Source organism: Saimiri boliviensis, chromosome 14, assembly GCF_048565385.1.
Source record: "Saimiri boliviensis isolate mSaiBol1 chromosome 14, mSaiBol1.pri, whole genome shotgun sequence".
Taxonomy (NCBI): domain Eukaryota; kingdom Metazoa; phylum Chordata; class Mammalia; order Primates; family Cebidae; genus Saimiri; species Saimiri boliviensis.
In genome coordinates, this window is record NC_133462.1 from 6996429 (window position 1) to 7017927 (window position 21499).

At 47.5% G+C, this 21499-nt stretch overlaps 2 protein-coding genes across 5 annotated transcripts in view; one reads left to right on the forward strand and one right to left on the reverse strand.

Moving 5' to 3' along the window:
• LOC101049057 (myeloid cell surface antigen CD33-like) overlaps positions 1-12008 on the reverse strand; it is a 90091-nt gene extending 78083 nt beyond the window's left edge. For both annotated transcript variants that reach the window (XM_074386024.1, XM_039466984.2), the window contains exon 1: positions 11960-12008. The gene's annotated coding sequence lies outside the window, so the exon portion shown is untranslated. The remainder of the gene's footprint in view (positions 1-11959) is intronic.
• Positions 12009-12059: 51 nt separating this feature from the next.
• On the forward strand, positions 12060-21264 carry CTU1 (cytosolic thiouridylase subunit 1). Of its 3 annotated transcripts, none has more exons than XM_074386026.1 (3): positions 12060-12272; positions 14692-15220; positions 19761-21264. In XM_074386026.1, the coding sequence occupies exons 2-3, from the start codon at positions 14713-14715 to the stop codon at positions 20297-20299; spliced, it is 1047 nt and encodes a 348-aa protein (XP_074242127.1). In that variant the 5' UTR covers positions 12060-12272; positions 14692-14712; the 3' UTR covers positions 20300-21264. The 3 variants fall into 3 exon arrangements, with proteins under 3 accessions (XP_074242127.1, XP_039323093.2, XP_074242128.1); XM_039467159.2 differs by lacking the exon at positions 12060-12272 and adding an exon at positions 12280-12382; XM_074386027.1 differs by lacking the exon at positions 12060-12272 and adding an exon at positions 12408-12846.
• The last annotated feature ends 235 nt before the right edge of the window (positions 21265-21499 follow it).

Below are 21499 nucleotides of genomic sequence, written 5' to 3' on the forward strand. Positions count from 1 at the left end.
CCTTTCAAAAGACTCCACGACTGGTATCAACCAACTGCCTCAAGCTGCCTCTCCTTTCTTGCCTGGTAAGAGATCACCCATGACCCAGAGGTTCTGGCCAGTATACAGAGCATGCACAAAGCAAGTTTTCATGTCCTCTGCTTCACCTTTTAATGTCAGATGGCTCAAAACTTCAACCTGGGATCATGCCAACACTGCCATTTCTTGTACATGGGACCCATGAAGGAGTAAGAAACTCAACTGCAATTGCACGCATATCTCTTTTCACAAATATATTCATAACTCCTCCTAGAGCTTATTAAATACGTGTGTTTGGCCACGCCACTCAGCATAAATTACTCTTTCCTTTACCTCTCCCTTGAAGTGTCTGCTTCTGGCTTTTGGCTGGAGTCCATGTTTCCGAGCCTGTTAGAAGGACTACCCTGCAGGCTGCAACCCTTTGTAGGAAATAAATCTCTCACTGGGTGCAGTGGCTCATGCCTGTAATCCCAGCAATTTGGGAAGCCAAGGTGGGTGGATCACGTGGGTTCAGGAGTTTGAGACCAGCCAGGCCAACATGGTGAAACCCTGCCTCTACTAAAAATACTCAAAATTAGCCAGGCATGGTGGTGGACATCTGTAATCCCAGCTAACTCGGAGGGTGAGGCAGGAGAATTGCTTGAACCCGGGAGGCAGAGGTTGCGAGGTTGCCCTGAACCAAGATCACTGTACTCCAGCCTGGGCAACAAGAGTGAAACACCTTCTCAAAAAAAAAAAAAAAAAAAGTAAATAAAAATAAAGAAATCTCTCATTTCCAAATTTATGAACTTCATCATTCTTCAGTTGACAGTGTTACAAAGTTCAAACAACCTTCCATACTCTCCCACAGAAGTCCTATCAATTGTCATTTTGTTAATTATTTTAGATGCCTGAGGACTTGTAATCAAATGAGTAGAATGTTGAAATTGTGCTTTAACAGCTATGTATCTCTAGATCCAATCAAGCAGATGTCTAAAATTAACCATGAGAATATGTATGCCTGATTCATGGCTAAAATTTTAGCACGAAAGCTATTTAGCATGAGATCCCTATTTGTGTTTTATGCCTATGAATGTATGTTATGTGATATTTTCTTAATTCCAGATAGCAATGCAAAATTCATTTATAAAATCCTCTAAAAGTGCTCTATCCTAACTTGGCTTGGAAAAAAAATTAAGCATTTATAAATATATATTCCCCAAACTGCTAGAAATGTAGGAACTGATACAAATGTTTTTCAAGTTAACACAATTTAGATAAAACATCATTAAAGAGGATTGATTTAATATTTTTGATGTAGTAAAACAACTATGTCTTCAGAGCTATCTCTAATATAAAACAAATTTCTATTCTGATTGAGTTCTAGTCAAATAAGCTAACATACTCACTAGATACTTTTAAAGCTTGTAGATTTGATTCTAATTGTTATTCTTATAAAAACCATTACTTCAATAATAATTTTTAACAGTAAATCTGCCTAACAATAGTTTCCAAAATACTTTTGGTAATTTTTAACCTTAAAGTTAAGCTAACTAAGACATTTGCATTAAATATCTAGATCACTTATAAATAAGATATAATATTAAAACATTAATTATTGAACATAACCAATTCAACTTTATATACTTTTGGCCCCTATTTTTACGGAGAGACTAAAGATATTTTGGCCTGTTAACAAACATTTTTTTGTCTACCACACTGAGAAATTGTACTATGAGGAAACATCCCTCTAGATGTTGGGAGATCATATATTCATACATTTTCTAATCTACTATAGAATGTTAATATATGGCAATTTAAAATTGTCTACTTAATCCTAGTTTACTCTGGAAAATAAAGATTACTAAGTATTAAAAATATAATCTACATATAAATAAAATTACTAGAAATAATACAATACCTAGAAACTATGCACGGTATGCAAGAAAAATAGGGTAAGTTTTGCAAGTGAAGTAGGTTTTATTTTTTATCAGAAAAACTACACAAAATATACAAATAAGAGATACTGAACCTTCCCTGGGTTGTATTTACATGGGTAAAATGTTATATTTTCAGAAATTATATAAAAATCCTGGACATTTGTCAATATCCTCCCTATCCATGCTATGTGCCAGTATAGGGTTATGAGTCATCATTTCAATGATTATTTTTAATGTTGTATGCCACAGACAACATTGAATATCCTTGTCAGCTGTGGTATGCTGAACTCTCATCAGATCTTTCATCGCAGCGATTTTATGCTCTTTGTCATTTAGGTATTATTTAGCCCTGATGCTTTCCTGAAAGCTCCTGAAATCAGCTGCGGGTCAGAATGTTTGTCTCCAACCCAGGACTCCCTCTGAGACTCACAGAAAACACTGACAGGTACTCTGGTTATAAGCTCCTGATGATATTGTGTAAATAACTTTAAGACCATACACTGGACTCAGTGAAGTTCTTCAGAAGTCTAGTTGAGAAACTGATGGGTTCAAGAAACTGCTAACCCAAGATTCAGCAAGACTGGAATTGATTCCATGGTACTGAATGAACTGATGAAAATTGATTATAATTTTATAGTGTTTTTTGAGCATCGCTGGTTCTTTAATGGTAGGGTTTCTGGATTTAAGAAATCTCTTTCTCTTAAGCTAACTATAACTCATAACAATTTAGTAGATTATACTTTTCTAAATAGAAATGAAGCATTTATCTTTTTCCTCGACAAATCAGAATTTTGAAATTCTTACTGAATACTCTTATTTTCACGACAATATAGTTGTTAGCAGAAGTCCAATAAGAATCTGTTCACCTTAGAACAGGACATAATAGGAAACTTTGGTTATATTATCAAGGCTTTTACTGGAATATCATATTTAGGAATAGTGTACCTAAGATCAGTTATGACCAGCAATTTTAAGGAACTAAGGTTGACTTTTATGGAGCCCATCCTTACAAAGCACTCTGAGAAAAGCCGCCCTGATACCTAGATTACAGGGGGTTTACAGCCTTACAGGTTAGTTAAAAAGGTCATTTCCTTGTAGGCCCAGGAATTTGGAGATTGTTTGGGGGCCTCAAGAAGAGAAGAATTCACCCAAAGCTATAAGGACTGCAGCTGAAATTTGACAGTATGTTCTGGACTTGGCTTTTAGCCTCAGTAAGGCCTTTAAAAATCCAAACTGAGATTCTGTAGGAAAACTTGCAGCAAAGAAGCTTGAAAGCACCTATGTGGTCAGCTCCTGTTCTTGCTGCACTTACATAATCAAGCAAAATCTAACAAAACTCGACTTATTTTCAAAACTCTTATTAATATTAATACTCATTACAAAGAGTAATCTGGCTTTGATGATCTATGATCAAAAATGATGGTTACTACAGAGAGAAATTTTATGTTTTCAATGAAAAACTGTAACTCAGCTAGGCGTGGTGGCACATGCCTATAATTCCAGCACGTTGGGAGGCCAGGAGTTCAAGACCAGCCTGGGCAACATGAGGAAACCCCGTCTGTACTAAAAATACAAAAATTAGCTGGGCATGATGGTATGTGCCTGTAGTCCCAGCTAACCAGGAGGCTGAGGAGGGAGACTTGCTTGTACCCAGGAGATGGAGGGTGAAGAGAGCTGAGCCTGTACCATTGCACTCCAGCCTCGGCGACAGAGCCAGATCCTGTCTCAAAAAATTTTTTTAAATAAGAAAATTATAGCCCTTGAGGGTTATCAGGTTCCAGCCTTGTTTCTTGTCTTTGGGCTATTTTTACCTCTTTGTAAACTGGATCCTGCCATCTGATGAATTTTGTCCCACGATGATACTTGTGGAACAAGAAGCCAAGTATTGTCTCCCCAACTAATGTATCTATTGTCACTTAATTTGAAGGCCTCCAACCCTGGAACAGTTAAGACGACGAAGGTTTTGCTCCCAAGAATGCATAACCAAGTTGTGATACATTCAAGCAATGGAAAACTATTTAGCCATAGAAAGGAACACGCTATCAACTCACACGAAGACACGGGTGAATCGCTCATGCACATTGTTAAGTGGAAGAAGACAGTCTTAAGAGAATCCACAGTGTGACCTCACTTAATGAGATTCTGGAGCAGGGAAACTACACAGATGGGAAGCCTTTGGCTGCCTGGGGTCGGGGTTTGAAGCATTCCATATGATACTTTAATAGTGGATACCTGCCACTATGCATTTGTCAAAACACGCAGAATTTTACAGCTAAATAGGGAAATCAAACTCTATTCTAATTAAATAATATTATTCAGGATGTGGAGTATCCCCGCACAGAATACACAGTGTGAAAAATAACTATGCTACAAATCACAATGGTTTGGATGTGGTTTGTCCCTGCAAACACTCATGTTGCATTTGACCCCCGATGTGGCAGTGTGGGGAGGTAGGACCTAGCGGAAGGTGTTTGGATTATGGAGATCGATCCGTCATGAATACATTACTGCCCTCCCATGGCGGTGAGTTCTGTCTGCTCTCACAGGAATGGATTAATTCCTGCAGGAGTAGGTAGTTAAAGAGAGTCTGGCTTCCTTGGCTTCCCTCTTGCTGTGATCTCTGGTGCACCTCTTGCTCCCCTTCCACTTTCCACCAGGAGGTGAAAAGACTGAGGCCCCACCAGACGCAACTGCCCAACCTCGGACATTCCAGCCACCAGCATTGTGAGCCAAATGAACCTTTTTTACCTACAAATTACCCTGCCTCAGGTATTGTGTCACAGAAGCACAAAATGTACTGAGACACAAACGTGGGAAAAACTCACTGAAGGTGTGGGGAAAACGGTGCTGACCTAAGTCTCTTTGAAAAATGAACAGAATCTGTAGGCTGAAGGCAAATGAACTATATTTCATCACTGGATTCCATTTTATAAAGTTCTTTCCAACAGGGGTAATTGTGAACAATTGTAAAACCACAGTATCTGTATCTGGAATAACACAATGAGTTACCTAAGTCACAGATGGTAGGGACCAGGTTTCTCACTGTTGAAGTGGGAGGTTCCAAATTAGCAAGGGGAGAAGGGTGGAAAGATACATGTGATAGTAGATCAGAGGTGAAGACATCAAAGAAAACTTATGTTTAGTTAAATGCAGATACATACAGTTCCACAGAGAAACCTTTGTAATTGGGTGTGTATTGGTAGGTGACATACACGCATGTACTTCCTAGCATTGCTAATGAGGGACAAGACACCACGTGCTCATTCGGCAGCCAGATAGAAGTTTTCCTACCATGCTGAAAGGAATCAGGCTCTTTGAAGAAATGTCTGATACTAGAACTGGGACAGTAAATATATGAGCCAGGATAATCTTGAAGTATCAGAAAGTAAGTAAGTACTAAAAAAAAAAAAATTGAAATATGTCAAAGAAAAATCGGAGCCAATAAAAAGAGCTACCAATGGCCAACACAGAAATGAACTGTGCGACATAATGCCGTAGTGTTCAATACTAACTAAAGCTTCAAGTAATTATCTAGGTGTCTGTATTTGTATATGTAGGTGAATAAGCAAATGGAGTTGAACAGAAGTCTCCTTTGAAAAAGAATTCCAAATAATTGATGTAGACACTGAGCCATCAAGAAGGTGGAGCTAACTCCCTACTCCATGAGTCTGGACTTTACCTATGTGTAAATTTATGTATCATATTTTTTTCCTTGTGCTGTGCTTGTGTCCTGGGTTCCTTCTCTAAAATGATGTTCACCTTAGACCGGGAAAAAAAAATAATGTTACAGACTCTGTTTCAATTCATGGCCAAATATTTTCAAAAGAGTGACTTTGTAAAAGTATGTTCCAACGGCAAACGGATTCACTGTGAGTGGATCACTTATTCCCAATACTTCTCGTCTTTGTTTTGTTCCAGTGCCTACCTTTTAGCCATAATACACCAGAATCAAATACTGGCCACTGGGAAAAAATATTCAAAGAAAGAAAGAACGTGAACCGAACTTGTGACCATGATGATTCGATGTTTCACCACAATGCTTTCTAACACAGAAGAGTTTAAAAGGCTATTCAAAGTCAATTTCCTCAAGGAGGTTTTGCAGAAAATGAGGAAACCAGAGAAACAAAAATGGCAGGACATTCTATGGGTGATTTAAATGTTTCTATGTCTTATGGGGAAAAAACACTTTACCTTTTAAAGAATCACAAAGAATTATTGGGAACCCAGACTCTGGAATGTTTCCAAATTTAGTTGAACGCCTATGTAATTGTGTCTATATAGCTAGTCATGAAGTTGATGATTTTTTTTTAATTAAGAATAGGTAATTCTAAAGAAAAAGAGGTTTAGTGGATCCACAGTTCCACGTAGCTGGGGAAGACTCAAGATCATGGCAAAGGTGATAGGGTCATCTCACATGGTGGCAGGTAAGAGAGAATAAAGCCAAGTAAAAGGGGAAACCCCTTATAAAACCATCAGATCTCAGGAGACTTATTCAATAAAATCTGTGCCTTATTTGCATAATAAAATACACAATGAATAATTAACACTCATAAGAAAACCTGTTAGACCTTGTGAAAGGAAAATAAATCTTGGGGACCCTAAATTACTAAGCTAAAGGGAGAAGTCAAGCTGGGAACTGCTTAGGGCAAACCTGCCTCCCATTCTATCCAAAGTCACCCAGCTGCTCACCGAGACAAATTCATATCCATCTGATTGCCTCATTTGGAAAGGGTAATCAGCAACTCAAAAGACTGAAACCATTCCTCTTTACCTACCTATGACCTAGAAGCCCCCCGTTTGGCCTTCTCTTCAAGTTGTCTCACCTTTCTGGACTGAACCAAGGTACATCTTATACACTGATGATTGATGTCGCATGTCTCCCTGAAATGTACAAAACCAAGCTGTGCTCCTACCACCTGGGGCACATGTTGTCGGGACCCCATGAGGATACATCACGGGTGCAGGGATCCTCAAACTTGGCAGAATAAACTCCCTAAAAATCTGAGACCTAAGATTTTTGGGGTGCATACATGTAATGAAGGATGTTAATGTTTGTAAAATAGACATTATTCTATCTACTATTACAACTGTACTGCCAATTAACCTTAGACTTTCTCAACAAAACAAAAAATGATGAGGTACAAATAATATATTTAAACTTAAATAATGTTGCAAGTTTTAACATGCCTACTTTTCATTTTTTAAATACTGTTTTGACTACTTTAATGCTATAAGAAAAATGAGTAATTAAAACATGAATGAAAGTGTTTACGGGGGTGGACATGTTTCCTCCAGCCTCAGGCTTGGGGTGACTTGAAAGATACCTGCCCATCCCCAGCTTTCATCCCAGCTGTCCTGATGGTGGCTCTAGGCATTTCTCCTTTCTCTATATGAAGATCAAACTCCAGAAACAAATCCAAATCTTACAGTATGTTAGGGCACGCTATGATGATGAGCAGCCAAAGCCTCAAGCAAGGGATGCTTCTGAAAACAAGACTTGTAGAACACAATGTGTGGAAGTAAAGCCAGTGTCGGAGCTCCTTCCTCTGCACACGGGGAGCAGACAGGAAGCTTCTGCCTCCCCTTCCTCACGTGGCCTGCAGCCACGTCTCCCCAGGTCAGACTTGAGGAGAATGAAACTTTGGCCTTCACCGTGGACACACTACCACGTGCTCCAAAGCCATGGCCTCTCCTCAGGTGGGTCCTGAGGAGAACAAAGCTCCGCTTCTAACCCTAACCCTGTCCCTAGGCTTTGACTCTGACCCTAAACCCTGATTCATACCCTGGTCCCTAATTCTGACCCTGACTTTGACCCTGACTTTTATCTTGACCCTGACCATGACCCCACCTCTAACCATACTTCCAGCCCTGACCCTTACCCAGACCCTAATTCTATCCCTAATCCTATTATTATCTTTACAATCTATCTCTAATCTCACCCTCTAGTGCTATATCGCTGTACCCAAAAGCACTTTTGGATTATTTAACTTGTTTTGCTTGAATTCTCTAAGGACATCCTAAAGGAGATGTCATTACGTATTCTGCAGTCCCTCTGAGTGGTATGGCTTCAGATAAGAAGTTCTAATACTTTGTAAGACATCAGAAGTCTGGAGGTTAACAGCACTGGGTTGTTAGGAATGCATGCTGGCATTCACGATAATCACTGGTGCTATTCTCCAAGTATTTTCCGTTCATTTTTTATGAATGCATTCTGACTGTTGTATCCCACCTACTTAAATTTTTGTACGACCACATTACCTTTTTTTTTTTTTTTTTTTTTTTTTTTTTTTGCCATTGGAGGAGAGAAGAAATAGCATGTGACTTTTTCAGGAGAAATCTCCAACAGAGTTCTATTCAACATGCTTTCTGTCTTTTCTATAGCAATGGGGATCTTATTGATGGTACCTCCTTCAGTCTCGATTCCTGTTAGGACGACACAGCACGGAGCGACCACTCACCTGACCCATGATGAGATGCCGTGGTTTGTCACCGTGGTTTAACCTAGCTCCCACTGACTGATGCAGGGCTGAAGAATGAGTCAGAACTGGGTCTGGACGTGTGAAGTGCACTCCTCCAGGCTAAGTAAAATTCAAGTCTTGTTGCAAAGGTAACAGTAAGCACGATGTGTTATTAGAGTGAGTGTGGGATAAGTAAGGTAGATCAAATGAGAATGATGAGAAACTCAACGTTAAAAGACAGTGCTAATTTGGACTGTGGAGAGAGTCCAATGCCCTACTTAGCACTTGAGACTGTGATGGCTGAACAAACTCATTAAGAACCCGAAATGAAGGCTTGGGACAAATATCTGAGGGCGTCTAATATCCCAATTTTTCATCCTAGAATGGGCAGAGTCCTTAACCTCATTCTAGGGAGACTTCCAAAAGAAAAAAGACCGGCATTTCTCCAACAACCTACACTGAGAGACTTTCCTGCACGTCTGAGCGGTGGCTAACACTCCTCACCTTTCATTCTGTCCTCAGTGTTTTGGGGAAACATCTTTAACTCTCTGTGACTTACAGGTTATTGAGCGGCCCTTATCATTCCCTCCAGAGACAGAAAAGACTAATGATGAGGGAGCCTGAGCTCACAGCAGCAAGCGGGCATGTGTGCTCAGCAGCCATGCGGCTCATCCGCTAGGAGATTACTACATACGATGTTCTGCAACATTGCTTAACACAAGAGGACTCTCACAGGAGGTTTAATTGCTTGTCTTTTTATAGGTGAAAGTTGGAGATGCAAGTGATTTTCCACACAGCCGGCAGCTAAAATATTCCCAATGTGGTTTTCACCGTGTGTTGCCATTTACTCGGGGTGGCTGGCAAAATGTGAGGGAAAATACTAGGGAAAGTTGGAAGATTATTGTCTCTAACCCCAAAATATATAAAATTAGCCCTATCAATTTGAAAAAGTCCAGTTTCTTTGTGAGATAACAGTATAAAACATGTTATTTTTCATCACAATTTGAAATCAGTTGGGAACCTCTGCAGCTCAGCCACTGGCTGATGCACTGTCGCAAAGCGGTACTCCAACCTTCTCACTTCCGTGGCCGAATTTCTTCCCAGGTACTCCTGCTGAGTTTGAGCCTCAACAAGGAACTCAACGAAGTGCCATTTAAAACACTGAAGTATCTTTGCCTGCCTGGTTTGCAAGATTAAAAGGACTGATAAAGTTTTACTGTTGGTGAAAGCTACAGGCACTCTCTTGCTAACCCTAAACCCTCACTGACCCTGACCTCTTCCCCACAATCCCTCAGGTATGTCCCATTTCTGCTAAATTTTATCCTCCAAACTTCTAACCCTTAATGCTCTAAATACAAACCAACCTATAGGCAATCCCATCCCCAATTTAATACTAAATTACACTAGGAAATGAAATCACAACAACAGAAAGGCATAGATCAATGCCTAGCCTAATTATAAAATAATGCTTAACAAAATCATCATAATTTGATACTAAGACATATTTGAAGGATTACAGACCATGATCACTACATCCTTTTCTCAGAAAATCAAGCTGGCTTTGCATACTAAAGCCATCCCTGCAAATAGACATCAACTAAGCAGAATGAAGAAGCTGCTCTAAATTCTTTGGGGTGTTGTTAATTCAATTTGACTTCATATAAATCTTATGAGGCAGGCATTGCTATTCTTGCCCTCACTTTACAGATGAACAAACTGAGACGATGCGTGGCACACAGCAGCCCCTGTTGAATTTCTTTTCCTGGCACCCTGGCTGGCAATGATTGAAATTGAGCTTTCAAGGCCCTTAACACTTTCATGTCAAGCTTTACTGCCCTGCACTAAGTCCCTGTCTCCCCACCAGCAGGACAGGGTCGGGGGTGGGAGATGCTCAGAGGACAGTAAGCAAGTCTGATTCATTCGTGTTACCTGAACCGAGTCCAGGGCCAACCTGGCACAAGGAGGCCTCAGGAAAGAAATTTAACAAATGAACCAACACACACAGATGAACATCATCTAATCTGCAACGAAGGCACCATGGTTTCCTGTTATGGGGAAAGAATCGGGCTACAGGGTGCATGGGGTTCTTCTCACATCATCACCCACCATAGACCTCCACATCCTGGGGCTCTCTGTACATCTGTCTTTATGAGGCTCTGGTCCCTTGAGCTAAAGGATTTTTTTTTTCTTGAGACAGAGTCTCATTCTGTTGCCAGGCTGGAGTGCACCGGCGGAATCTTGGCTCACTGCAACCTCCGCCTCCCAGGTTCAAGGGATTCTCCTGTCTCAGCCTCCCAAGTAGCTGGGACTACAGGCGCATGCCACCACGCCCAGCTAATTTTTTTATTTTTAGTAGAGAGGGGGTTTCACCATGTTGGCCAGATGGTCTTGACCTCTTGACCTTGTGATCTGCCTGCTTAGGCCTCCCAAAGTGCTGGAATTACAGGCGTGAGCCACCATGCCACCTAGAGGAAATCTGAGCCTTGGTTTTTTGAAGACCCAAGACCCACATTTGGGGACCTGAGTCTCAAAGGTCTCACGTATCTGAGTCCTTAGACTCCTTGTGCCCCCATATTTGAGTCTCTGGGGTCTCCAAGGCCCTTGGGCTTTGTGGGGAGGGTGGAGACCTCCAGATCCCTGTGTTTCAAGGGTACACATGGTTGTCTCCAAGTCTACTGGTTCTCTCAGCTTCTTTGGTGCCAGAAGTCTGCGTTTTTAACCCCCTTCATCTCAAGGGCCTCAGTCTCTGAGCCTCTGGGCTCCTGGGTTCAGTGAGAAGGGTCTTTGGATCCTTCCATTTAGAGAGTCTGGGGTCTCCATGACCCTGGGTCCACGGACCACGGGATCAGAAGCCTCAACCTTTGGATCCCTCAGTCTTGAAATTCAGGGCCTCTTGGGTGCCCAGGGTCTCCAGATCCAGTCAAAAACACTCTAACGTGTTCTCTGTCCTCTAGTTCCACCTCCCACTCCACGTGAAAGTACTGGGTGGCTGTCCATTTCACTGCCCGGCGTCTGCGTTACCTTTCATCATTTTCTCTCGTCGTTGTCCCAGTCCTCACCACAGTCAGTGTTTTTTTACAAGTCCTATGGGAACCACCTTCAAAACAGATCATTTTCTCTCGTCATTGCCCCAGTGCTCATCACAGTCAGTGTTTTACAAGTCCTATGGGAACCACCTTCAAAACAGACCAGAAATTTACTTTCTTCAGTTGTACCCACTATCTAGAACCAACAGTACGTGCACACACCACACCCCCAATCGCTGACATCTGACGCACAGGCGGGGTCCCTCAGCTGCACCCAATTCGACCTGAGCACGAGCATCACCAACTGCCCCGCGTGCGCGCAGAACACCACGCCCATCCTCGGAGTCTGTTCCGCGCATGCGCTGTCTGAGCCTTTTACACTTGCGACCAACCCCAGCAACCCCACCTTCAATTCTCACCCGCAACCCCGCCTCAAAGGGCAGAAATCATATGCCCTATAATCCCCTTAAAATCCTGTAAAAATCCCACAAGCCAGTTAATCAGAATACAACTACTTCGCTTATCCAGCAACACGAACCTGCCGCGGGCAGGGCGCCGCCATAGCAACGACAGTACACACAGCTCCGCGGCTCCCTGCGCCCGTGCGCAGGCGCAGAAAATAAAAGGGGCAGTGCATTTTGGAAGCAGCAGAAAGAGCAAGGGAAGTGTTTCTGGGAGTTGTAGGCCAAGCGGGACCTCAGAGCCACGGGCGCAGAAAGCAAAGGGGGCAGTGCATTTCGGGGGCAGCAGAAAGCACAATACAAATGTTTCTCGGAGTCGTAAGCTAAGTGGAACCCCGGAGCCACTGGCTCATCCAGCGGAGCTGCTTCATGGGATGCTGGGAGCTGTAGGTAAGGAAGTCCCAAGACCTTGTGGGAGTGGTAGTCTCGGAGTAGTCACTTCCGTGCCAGGCTTCCGCGTGGTGGGCAGTGTGGACGTCCCAGCACTGCGTTCTGCCCGGGTGAGTATTTATTCCTGCAGTGGGTTGGCATGTGGACCCTGGCTCTTTGTTGCGGTGCCGTGGGAGGGTTGAAGGTCTCTACGAGCGTGAGACGCTTCTATGATTTCCCAGCGCGGTGTCCCTGAGGCCTTGTAGCCAGGATTCCCACTTTGGACGCTGCGATCTGGCCTGTCTCTTACCGGGCCACCCACTTCCCCAAGACAGGACATTACCATCTCCCTGTCCCCGCCCCCACGCCACACTCTGAGTCGTTTTGACAAGGCTGCAATCCAGAGGCAACCCCGGGGTCCGCGATCTCTCTTCTGGGAGCATTTATTATTCCCTCATCCTACAGATATTTACTGAGCACCGACTCTGCGCAAGTTCGGGGGGCGCGGGGCGGGCAGCAGACCAACCCTGCCCCTGCCTTGAAGAAGCAGAGAAACAGACCTGTCACCAGTGACAGCGAGTCAGGATCAGGGCCGGTATGGAGGCACACATGCAGCTCTGGGGGCCCTGGGGGAGGCGCCCGACTCAGTGACTGGGGTCCATAAAGTCTTTGAGGGAAGACGTTTAACATGCACGTCAAACTTGACATGTCCAAATGGAATTCCTGGTCTTCTCCCCTCAAAAAATGGCCCCACCATCCCTCCAGTGCTCAGGCCAGAACCTCAAAGTTACCCTTCATCACTTTCTCTCATCATTGCCCCAGTCAATCTGCCCGGCTTGACCCTGGGAGGCAGAGGTTGCACTGACCCGAAATTGTGCCACTGCACTTTAGCCTGGGTGACAGAGTGAGACTCCATCTCAAAAAATTTAAAACTTATTTTAAAATATTTTTTAAAGAATGGAAAGAGTTGGGTGCTAGGCAGGAGCCCTGAAAACATGAAAAGGCCTCCCCAGAAGAGAATTGAGCAGAAAGTCCAGGAGCACAGAGGAGGAGTGAGTCAAAAACGGCGGGGAGGAAAGATTCCAAGGGGTGCTGCAGCCATCTGGGAGACAGACAGACCTGACTAGGGTGCTGTCATGGAGATGGACAGAAGGGTGTGTCTGTTTTGAAGCCATATTCAAATAGGATTTGCTATTTCATTTAGGTACCTGGAGTTTGAGAAGGTCCGGAGTTGGCATTGCAGTTTGGTGCCACTCACTGGGAGCATGACAAGTGTAAGGAGAGGAAGAGCAGTCCAGTTTCCTGAACCCCAAAGCTTCTGGCCTGAGCAGCTAGATGGATGGAGCTGCCTTGTGCTCCAGGAGAAGCCCGTTGAGGTAGAGGAATCAGGAATTTGGGTTTGGAGATGCCTATTAGACATCTGCGTGGCACTGGCCTCTGCCCTCAGAGAAGTTAGAAACGGTAAATATAGTCACATAAAATAATTCCACACATTGTGTGGAATGTGACCTGCCTGCTCTGAATGGCAAGGAGACAAAGGCAGTAGTCCAGGCCGAAGGTGATGGTGGCTTGGGGAGGGGAACTGAGCCTGGAGAGTTTTTGTGGATTCACCAGGCAGAGAGGACCAAGATTTGACTGGAGGTTTGCAGTCTTGGAGTTTGGGTGAAGAAGGATGAGGTAGGAAAGAAAACAGATGGAAGTCAAAGATGGGCTGATCCATGTCTTGATGAGGCCACATTAACTTGTAGGGGATTCTGATACCAGAGCAGGGTTGAGTTCAATCTTGGAGGCCCACATATTCTTTCATCCCCAAAATGGGTGCAACCCCAGCTGGTCTCCCGAGAGGTGGGATCCAGGCTGCCTGTGTGTTCCCTGGAGAAGGTGATCACCCTGCCTTTCACAGGATACAATCAGAACCCACTCCTGGAGACCGTATCAAACCCTACAGAGTGAAATCAATTGGCCTTTCCTGTTTTCCACCTTCTCCTGAACACAGCTTCAATCCCCTGGCCTCCCTCTGACCTTAGAGTCATAAATTCCTCACCTCCCAAGCTCACTTAACAGCCCTGGTGGCCTCCCTGGAGGTTTTCACAAATGGTCCTTAATATACACCCCATCCCTCTGGACAAGACACAACCTAATCTTGGGTATAACCTGTTTGTCCTCCCTATCTTTAGCCCTGAAGCCAGCTTCTTAAGCTACTTATCTTCTTGGTGCATAATGGTGCAATCCAAGAAGCCTTCCCTAAGGCAGTGGCTTTCTTACACCAGGACCCACTTATAACCGTCCTGTCTCCAGTGCTAGAAGAAGTCACTCCACTCGCGCACAAGTTTCCCTGGTCTATTCCGGCCAGACGGGCAATCCTGACAATCTCCCTGAAGGCAAGGACCCTGCAATCCGGAATCCACACGTAACCCACCTCCTCTCTCTCCCTGTTTAGGAGAAGCCGACGCCTCCCGCAATGCCCGCCCCACCGTGTACCTCCTGCCACGCGGCACGCGCTGCCCTCCGCCGTCCTCGCTCCGGCCAAGCGTTGTGCGGTGCCTGCTTCTGCACAGCCTTTGAGGCCGAGGTGCTGCACACGGTGCTCGCGGGCCGCCTGCTGCCGCCTGGTGCAGTGGTGGCTGTGGGCGCCTCGGGCGGCAAGGACTCCACGGTGCTGGCACACGTGCTGCGCGAGCTGGCGCCGCGCCTGGGCATCTCACTGCAGCTCGTGGCCGTCGACGAGGGCATCGGCGGCTACCGGGACGCGGCGCTGGCGGCCGTGCGGCGCCAGGCGGCGCGCTGGGAGCTGCCGCTCACCGTCGTGGCCTACGAAGACCTCTTCGGGGGCTGGACAATGGATGCGGTGGCCCGCAGCACAGCTGGGTCCGGCCGCAGCCGCTCCTGCTGCACCTTCTGCGGGGTGCTGCGTCGCCGGGCGCTGGAGGAAGGGGCACGCCGCGTGGGAGCCACGCACATCGTGACGGGTGAGCGCAGGCGCAGGCGCAGGCGCGGAGCGGCATGCGCAGAGGCAGTGGGGCGCATGCATGGGCCAGGGAGCGGGGCCTGATAGGGGACTTATGCGCATGCTCCAGAAGCGGCGGGGAGGTGGGGGAGACCTTGGGCGTGGCTTAACTGGGGGAGGATCCCAGTCAGGAGATACGAAAGTGCGCATGCTCCAGTTTGGGGCTGGTGCCCTAAGAAGGTTCTAGACGCTGGACCGAGGGGCCAGGCAGGGTTCATGAAAGTTTTCGGGGTCTTGGCCACAGTCTTGGTCTGCAGAGATTGCCAAACGGGTGGGAGGTGAAAGTCTCTGGAGATTAGATTTCTGGTTAAGTGTTTCTAACATGCTTGATCTCTTATGGTCCACTTTTCAGAATCCGGCTCTGTCTCTAAAAAGCATCTCTGCCTCTTAATTCCTTTTTTTTGTTGGCCTCTCCTCTCTTTGTAAGTTTTTTATTCTCTCTCTTTCATCCATTCCTTCAACAAACAGATGCTGAGTTTCTGCTACATGCCGGATCCCATGTGGCCAAAGTTGTTAACTACTCTGTACTTCTGTTTCTCTCCATCCCTAAAACAGGAATATGAATGGTACCCAGCTCATAAACTTGTTATTACAATTAGATGAGTCTATTTTGTAGAAGTATAATATCTATTTTATAGTTACGTTACATAACCTGTGTGATACAGTATAGATGACACATTTTATACGTGCTATATTATCATCATCGTTGTCGGGCTAGGACTGAGAATACAGTTACACACAAGCTCCTACCTCCGCATGGTTATCAAGTACAAAATTATAAACACTATACATGTTACTGACCATGTATGGACATGTTAAGGACTATGTGTACACACAGAGAACCCTATGATGTGGAAGGAGTGGGGTCAGGGAACTATTTTGAAATCTGAAGGCTCACAGTAAGCGGTAAAGGGGGTAGAATTGGGGAGAGGTTGTTGGCCTGTACAAAAGCCAATTTGGGCTGCCCCAAGAAGTCCAGTGTGGCTGGATCCCAGAAAGCAAGGGCAGGGGAGGCTGGAGAACTGGAAGAGGTCAGGCCTTACCCTGTAGGCTGTGGTGGAACCAGTAAAAGAGACAACAAGGGAGTTTCACTTTGAAAAGCTCACCCAGGCCATGGTGAGGAACCTGGGTTGGAGGGGCAGAGACAAAGCCAAGGAGACCAGTCAGTGGGGAGCCAACTGCAGTCATGGAGGTGAGAGTGGTGGTTGGAGAGAATCAGCACATTCGAAGGGTATGAAGGCAAAAGTCGTTCTGAGTCTGTCATCTGCCACTGTGCTAGGGCATCGGCTCTGGGGAAGGCTTCCTGAGCTTCAATCACTGGTGTGGCCCTTTCCTTCCTGAATAACTTTGGAGAAATCCCTAGATCTCTGATTGAAAATGGGAACAATAATCCTTTCCATACAAGACCAGTATATGAAAAGAATGAGAGGCTTGGGTCAGGCATGGTGGCTCACGCCTGTAATCCCAGCACTTTGGGAGGCCGAGGCAGGTGGATCACGAGGTCAAGAGTTCGAGACCAGCATGGCCAACATGGTGAAACCCCATCTCTACTAAGAAAACGAAAATTACCTGAGCATGGTGGCAGGCCCCTGTAATCCCAGCTACTTGGGAGGCTGAGGCAGGAGGACTGCTTGAACCCAGGAGACAGAGGTTGCAGCGAGCCGAGATCACGCCACTGCAACTCCAGCTTGCGCGACAGAGCAAGACCCCTGTCTCAGTGGGGGAAAAGAAAAGAATGAGAGGCTGCCTCGGGTTTTAAAGTTAATTTGATAGAATCACTTAGTAATTGTACTTCTAAAAGTAATGAAGGCTTCCAGAAAAATCCCTAACTTGGAAGGTGATTTTTCCCTTTGTTTACACACTCTATTGTCAAAGGCATAGTAATGATTGTTGTAATAATTATCACAAAATCGGGAGCTCCTAAGTGAGTTTGTAATGACAAGGCGTGGAGCAAATCCAGTCTCTCCTGATGGATGTGGTTTACGACTTTAAGTCAATAGTAAACGTTTAATCAGATGTCATTTCCAGTAGCAAACATGGTAATCTCAAGGTCACAGGGCTTGGCAGTTCTTTGGAAGGTAACCATTACTACAAACACAATTAGAGCCAACTTCTTGGAGGATTTTTACCATATAGACCAGGGTGTCTCAACTTCGGCCCTATTGACATTTGGGGCCAGATGGTTAGTTGTTAGGGAAGTCCTCTTCGTTATAGGATTTTAGCAGCATCCCTGGCCTCTACCCACTAGATGCTATTTAATAGTAGCACCACACCCCTAGCCTGACAACCGGAAATGTCTCCAGCCATTGCCAAATGTCTCAGGGGGAGGGAAGGAGGGCAGAATCATCCCAGATTGAGAAGCACTGATACAGACTCAAGTATAACTTGACAAGACACAGAACAAGTACAGCTTCAATTTCATGGTGACCAGTGTGTAAATCTTTCTCACTGTTACTTCTAAACAAAGATAACAAAAACACTGCAGTGATTACAGGTGTGGTGGTTCATGCCAGTAATCCCAGCCACTCTGGGAGGCGGAGGCAGATGGATCACTTGAGCTCAGGAGTTCAAGACCAGCCTGGCCATTGTGGAGAAACTCCGTCTGTACAGAAATGCAAAAATTAGCTGGGCATGGTGGTGTGTACCTGTGGTCCAAGCTACTCTGGAGGCTGAGGTGGGGCAGGGGGCGGGGATCACTTAAGCTTGGGAGACAGAGGTTGCAGTGAGCTGAGATGAAGCCACTGTACTCCAGCCTGGGCACTAAAGCGAGACACACACACACAGAAAAAAAAACATAAACTACGGTCTGTGTTATCAGAGGCCCTGTGTCAAGAACTATGTGTTTTTTCTGGCTGCTATAACAAATTACTTAAAATTTCACAGCTTTAAACAACACAGATTTATTATCTTGCATTTCTGGAGATTAGAAGTCTGGCAAGTCTCACCAGGCTAAAACCAAAGTGTCAACAGTGCCGAGTTTCTCCTGGAGGCTCTTGGGCCGGGGGGTCCATTTCCTTGCCTTTTCCAGCTTCTGGAGGCCGCCCACATTCCTGGCTCATGCTGGCCCATGGCCTCTTCCTCCATTCTCTTGTCTTTTTTATTTTCTTTTGAAACAGTCTTGCTTTGTTGCCCAGGCTGGAGTGCAGTGGCGCAGTCTCAGCTCACTGCAACCTCTGCCTCCTGGGCTCAAGAGATTCTCATGCCTCAGCCTCCCAAGTAGCTGGGGTTACAGGTGCGTGCCACCACACCCTGCTAATTTTTGGATTTTTAGTAGACATGGGGTTTCGCCATGTTGGCCAGGCTGGTCTCAAACTCCTGGCCTCAGGTGATCCTCCCGCTTCGGCCTCCCAAAGTGCTGGGATTACAAGCGTGAGCCACTGTGCCCAGCTCTTCATCCATTTTCAAGGCTAAGGATGGCAGGTTTGAGTCCTACTCTGTTTGCGTCTGCCCTCACAACCCCCATATGCAGTAGGCGGGTGGCAAATGAGGTACCCCCAAGTCCCCCAGAGAGCTTGTGTGTGTTACCCTCTTGATTCCTGCTGTGTTCACCTCCAGCCTCCACCTGCCTGTCCCACAGTGCCCAGGGGGGCTCCATGGCCCTGTCTCCCTCTCCTGAACTCCGGGTCCTTGTGCCCTATGGTGCCCAGGGGAGCTCCATGGCTCAGGCTCCCCCTTCCCCATCTGTCTCTGGGTCCTGGCTGCCCGCTATGTTCAAAGGTCTCCCTGGTCCTCTCTCTCCCTCTTCTGCCTCCCTCCTCCACTCTAAGGGTCTTCGTGATTACATGGAGCACACCTGGATAATCTGCCATACTCTTCCCTATTGAAAAGCCGCTTGATTAGCAGCCCCAATTCAACGTGCGACCTTAATTCCCCTTTGCCCGGCAGCCAAACACATCCATAGGTTCCCAAGATTAGGCCCTGGACACCCTAGGCGGTGGCGGAGAGAGCAGCCTGCCTACCCCACCAGCTCTGTTGAGAATCTCTGTTAAATGCGTTAAACACCATTCTGATTTTTGTGTACAGTTTGAATTGCAGTTTTAACTGAGGATGATAAGGTTATTAGCAGCATAATGCACTTTTACTCCCTATAGAAAAGGGCAACTAGCGTAAGGTCTGCTCTGCAGTAGGCGGGTGGTCCGTGAGGCTCCCCGGCAAGTTGCGCCAGGGGAGCTTATGTTTCTCTTTGATTTTTTTTGTTGTGTCCACCTCCAGACTGTACCTGGCTGCCTCTCGGTTCCCCAGGGGTCTCCATGGCTCTCTCCCCGCTCCCTGTCTCTGGATCCTGGCTGTCACACGTTTTTCAGGGGTCTCCATGGCTCACTCTCCCCCTCGCCATCTCTTCTGGGTCCTGGCGGTCCCACCGTGCCCTGGGTCCCCATGGGTCTCCCTCCCAGTCTCCGTCTGGGTCCTGGTGGACCCTTGGTTCCCCCGGGGGGGGGGGGCTCCCTGACCAGCAGCGCCCTCCGCGCCCCAGCTCACCCGCTCCCGTCTGTCCCCACCAGGTCACAACGCAGACGACATGGCGGAGACCGTGCTCATGAACTTCCTGCGGGGCGACGCGGGGCGGCTGGCCCGGGGCGGGGGCCTGGGCTCCCCGGGTGAGGGGAGCGCCCTGCCGCGCTGCCGCCCGCTGCAGCTGGCCTCGCAGAAGGAGGTGGTGCTGTACGCGCACTTCCGCCGCCTCGACTACTTCTCCGAGGAGTGCGTCTACGCGCCCGAGGCCTTCCGCGGCCACGCCCGGGACCTGCTCAAGCGCCTGGAGGCGGCGCGGCCGTCGGCGGTGCTGGACCTCGTGCACTCCGCCGAGCGCCTGGCGCTGGCCGCGTCCGCTCGGCCCCCGCGCCCCGGCGCCTGCTCCCGCTGCGGGGCTCTGGCCAGCCGCGCGCTCTGCCAGGCCTGCGCGCTCCTGGACGGCCTGAACCGCGGCCGGCCCCGCCTGGCCATCGGCAAGGGCCGCCGGGGGCTGGACGAGGAGGCGACGCCGGGGACGCCCGGGGACCCGGCCCAGACCCCCACCCCCAAGGCCGTCCCCACCTTCTAGCGACTCCCGGGGCCTCCCGCCGGGATCTGACATCCCCCAGGATGGGGACTGCCTGTAAATGACAACTGCGAATAAACCCCCGTTACCTTGCCCGGCCTTCCATGTGAGGTTGGCAGGGGGACGAGGCCCTGGTGACCTGAAATCCTGAAGAAACTGGGACCCCAGACTTCGGGGTCTCAGGGAGGAAGGGTCTCACGCTGGCTTTCTGGCTCTGAGGGCGGCGGGGACTGGGGGCTCATCCTAGGTCTGAGAGAGGAGGGCTAGGCCCAGAGGAAGTGGGCTGGGGTCCTCAGGCATCTGCACCTGAGGAAGGAGGGCCTGGGGTCGCGGACTCCTGGGTCTCACGGGAGGGGGCTGAACCCGTGATTCCTGAGCCAGTGGGGATAGGTTGGGGACCACCTGTCTCCTGGCTCGTTCTGGGCGCGATCAGCGTGATCCTGACCCTCCTTGAAAACCAGATTCCTGATGCTTCCTGTTTGCCCGCAGTGGGGTAAGCAGAGTGACATGAATTGATGGACACACGCCATTCACAGCCCCCGTCACGCTGCCTCCCTTACGGCGCTTCGTCTGCAGCACGCGCTGCACCCTCTCATTTGGTCTCCACCACGGCCTCACTGGCTTGTAGCCTGAGGTGGCAAATGGCCCTAAGACACCCAGCCGGAAGGGGTCAAATCGAGGGCTCCCTCCAGAGCTCTCAAAGATGGAAGGTCGTGGAATGGGCCGTCCCCCACCCATCCCCTCCGGAATCCCTCCTGGTATCTCTGTCATGGGTGAGGAGGGGTTTGGGTGGGCTCCCAAACCTTGGACTCCGGAGGCAGGATTGTGTGAGCCTATGTCAGTGACTTAGCCTCTGAGCTTTCATTTCTCTAAAAATGGAGTCAGTCCCCTCCCCCGCCCCAATTAAGGCACCACTGGGAGGAAATGGAAGATCGGAGAAGGTGCTGAATAAATGGTGAGTGCTTAGACCTGGTTGTTGATGTTACTGTCTGGCCACGCCAGGGGGCGCTGGGTTTCAGGGTTGCTGCCCTGTAGGTACGGGGAGGTTGTAAGGGTCTCAAGCTCCCTGGGGAGATGGTGCTCTCAGTCCCACCTCCAGGACTCGCTGGGCTGGCTTCTTGTCAGAAATGCCCCTTCTTCCCATCGCCCAGCTCAGATCCTCCAGGGTTCTCCCACCACTCAACCCAGGGCTTAGTATTCTCC

Excerpts from the sequence above, each read along its gene's own strand:
- CTU1 (XM_074386026.1), top strand. The coding sequence starts at position 14,713 with ATGCCCGCCCCACCGTGTACCTCCTGCCACGCGGCACGCGCTGCCCTC. Across the intron at positions 15,221-19,760 it reads AGCCACGCACATCGTGACGG|GTCACAACGCAGACGACATG; the intron begins GTGAGCGCAGGC and ends TGTCCCCACCAG.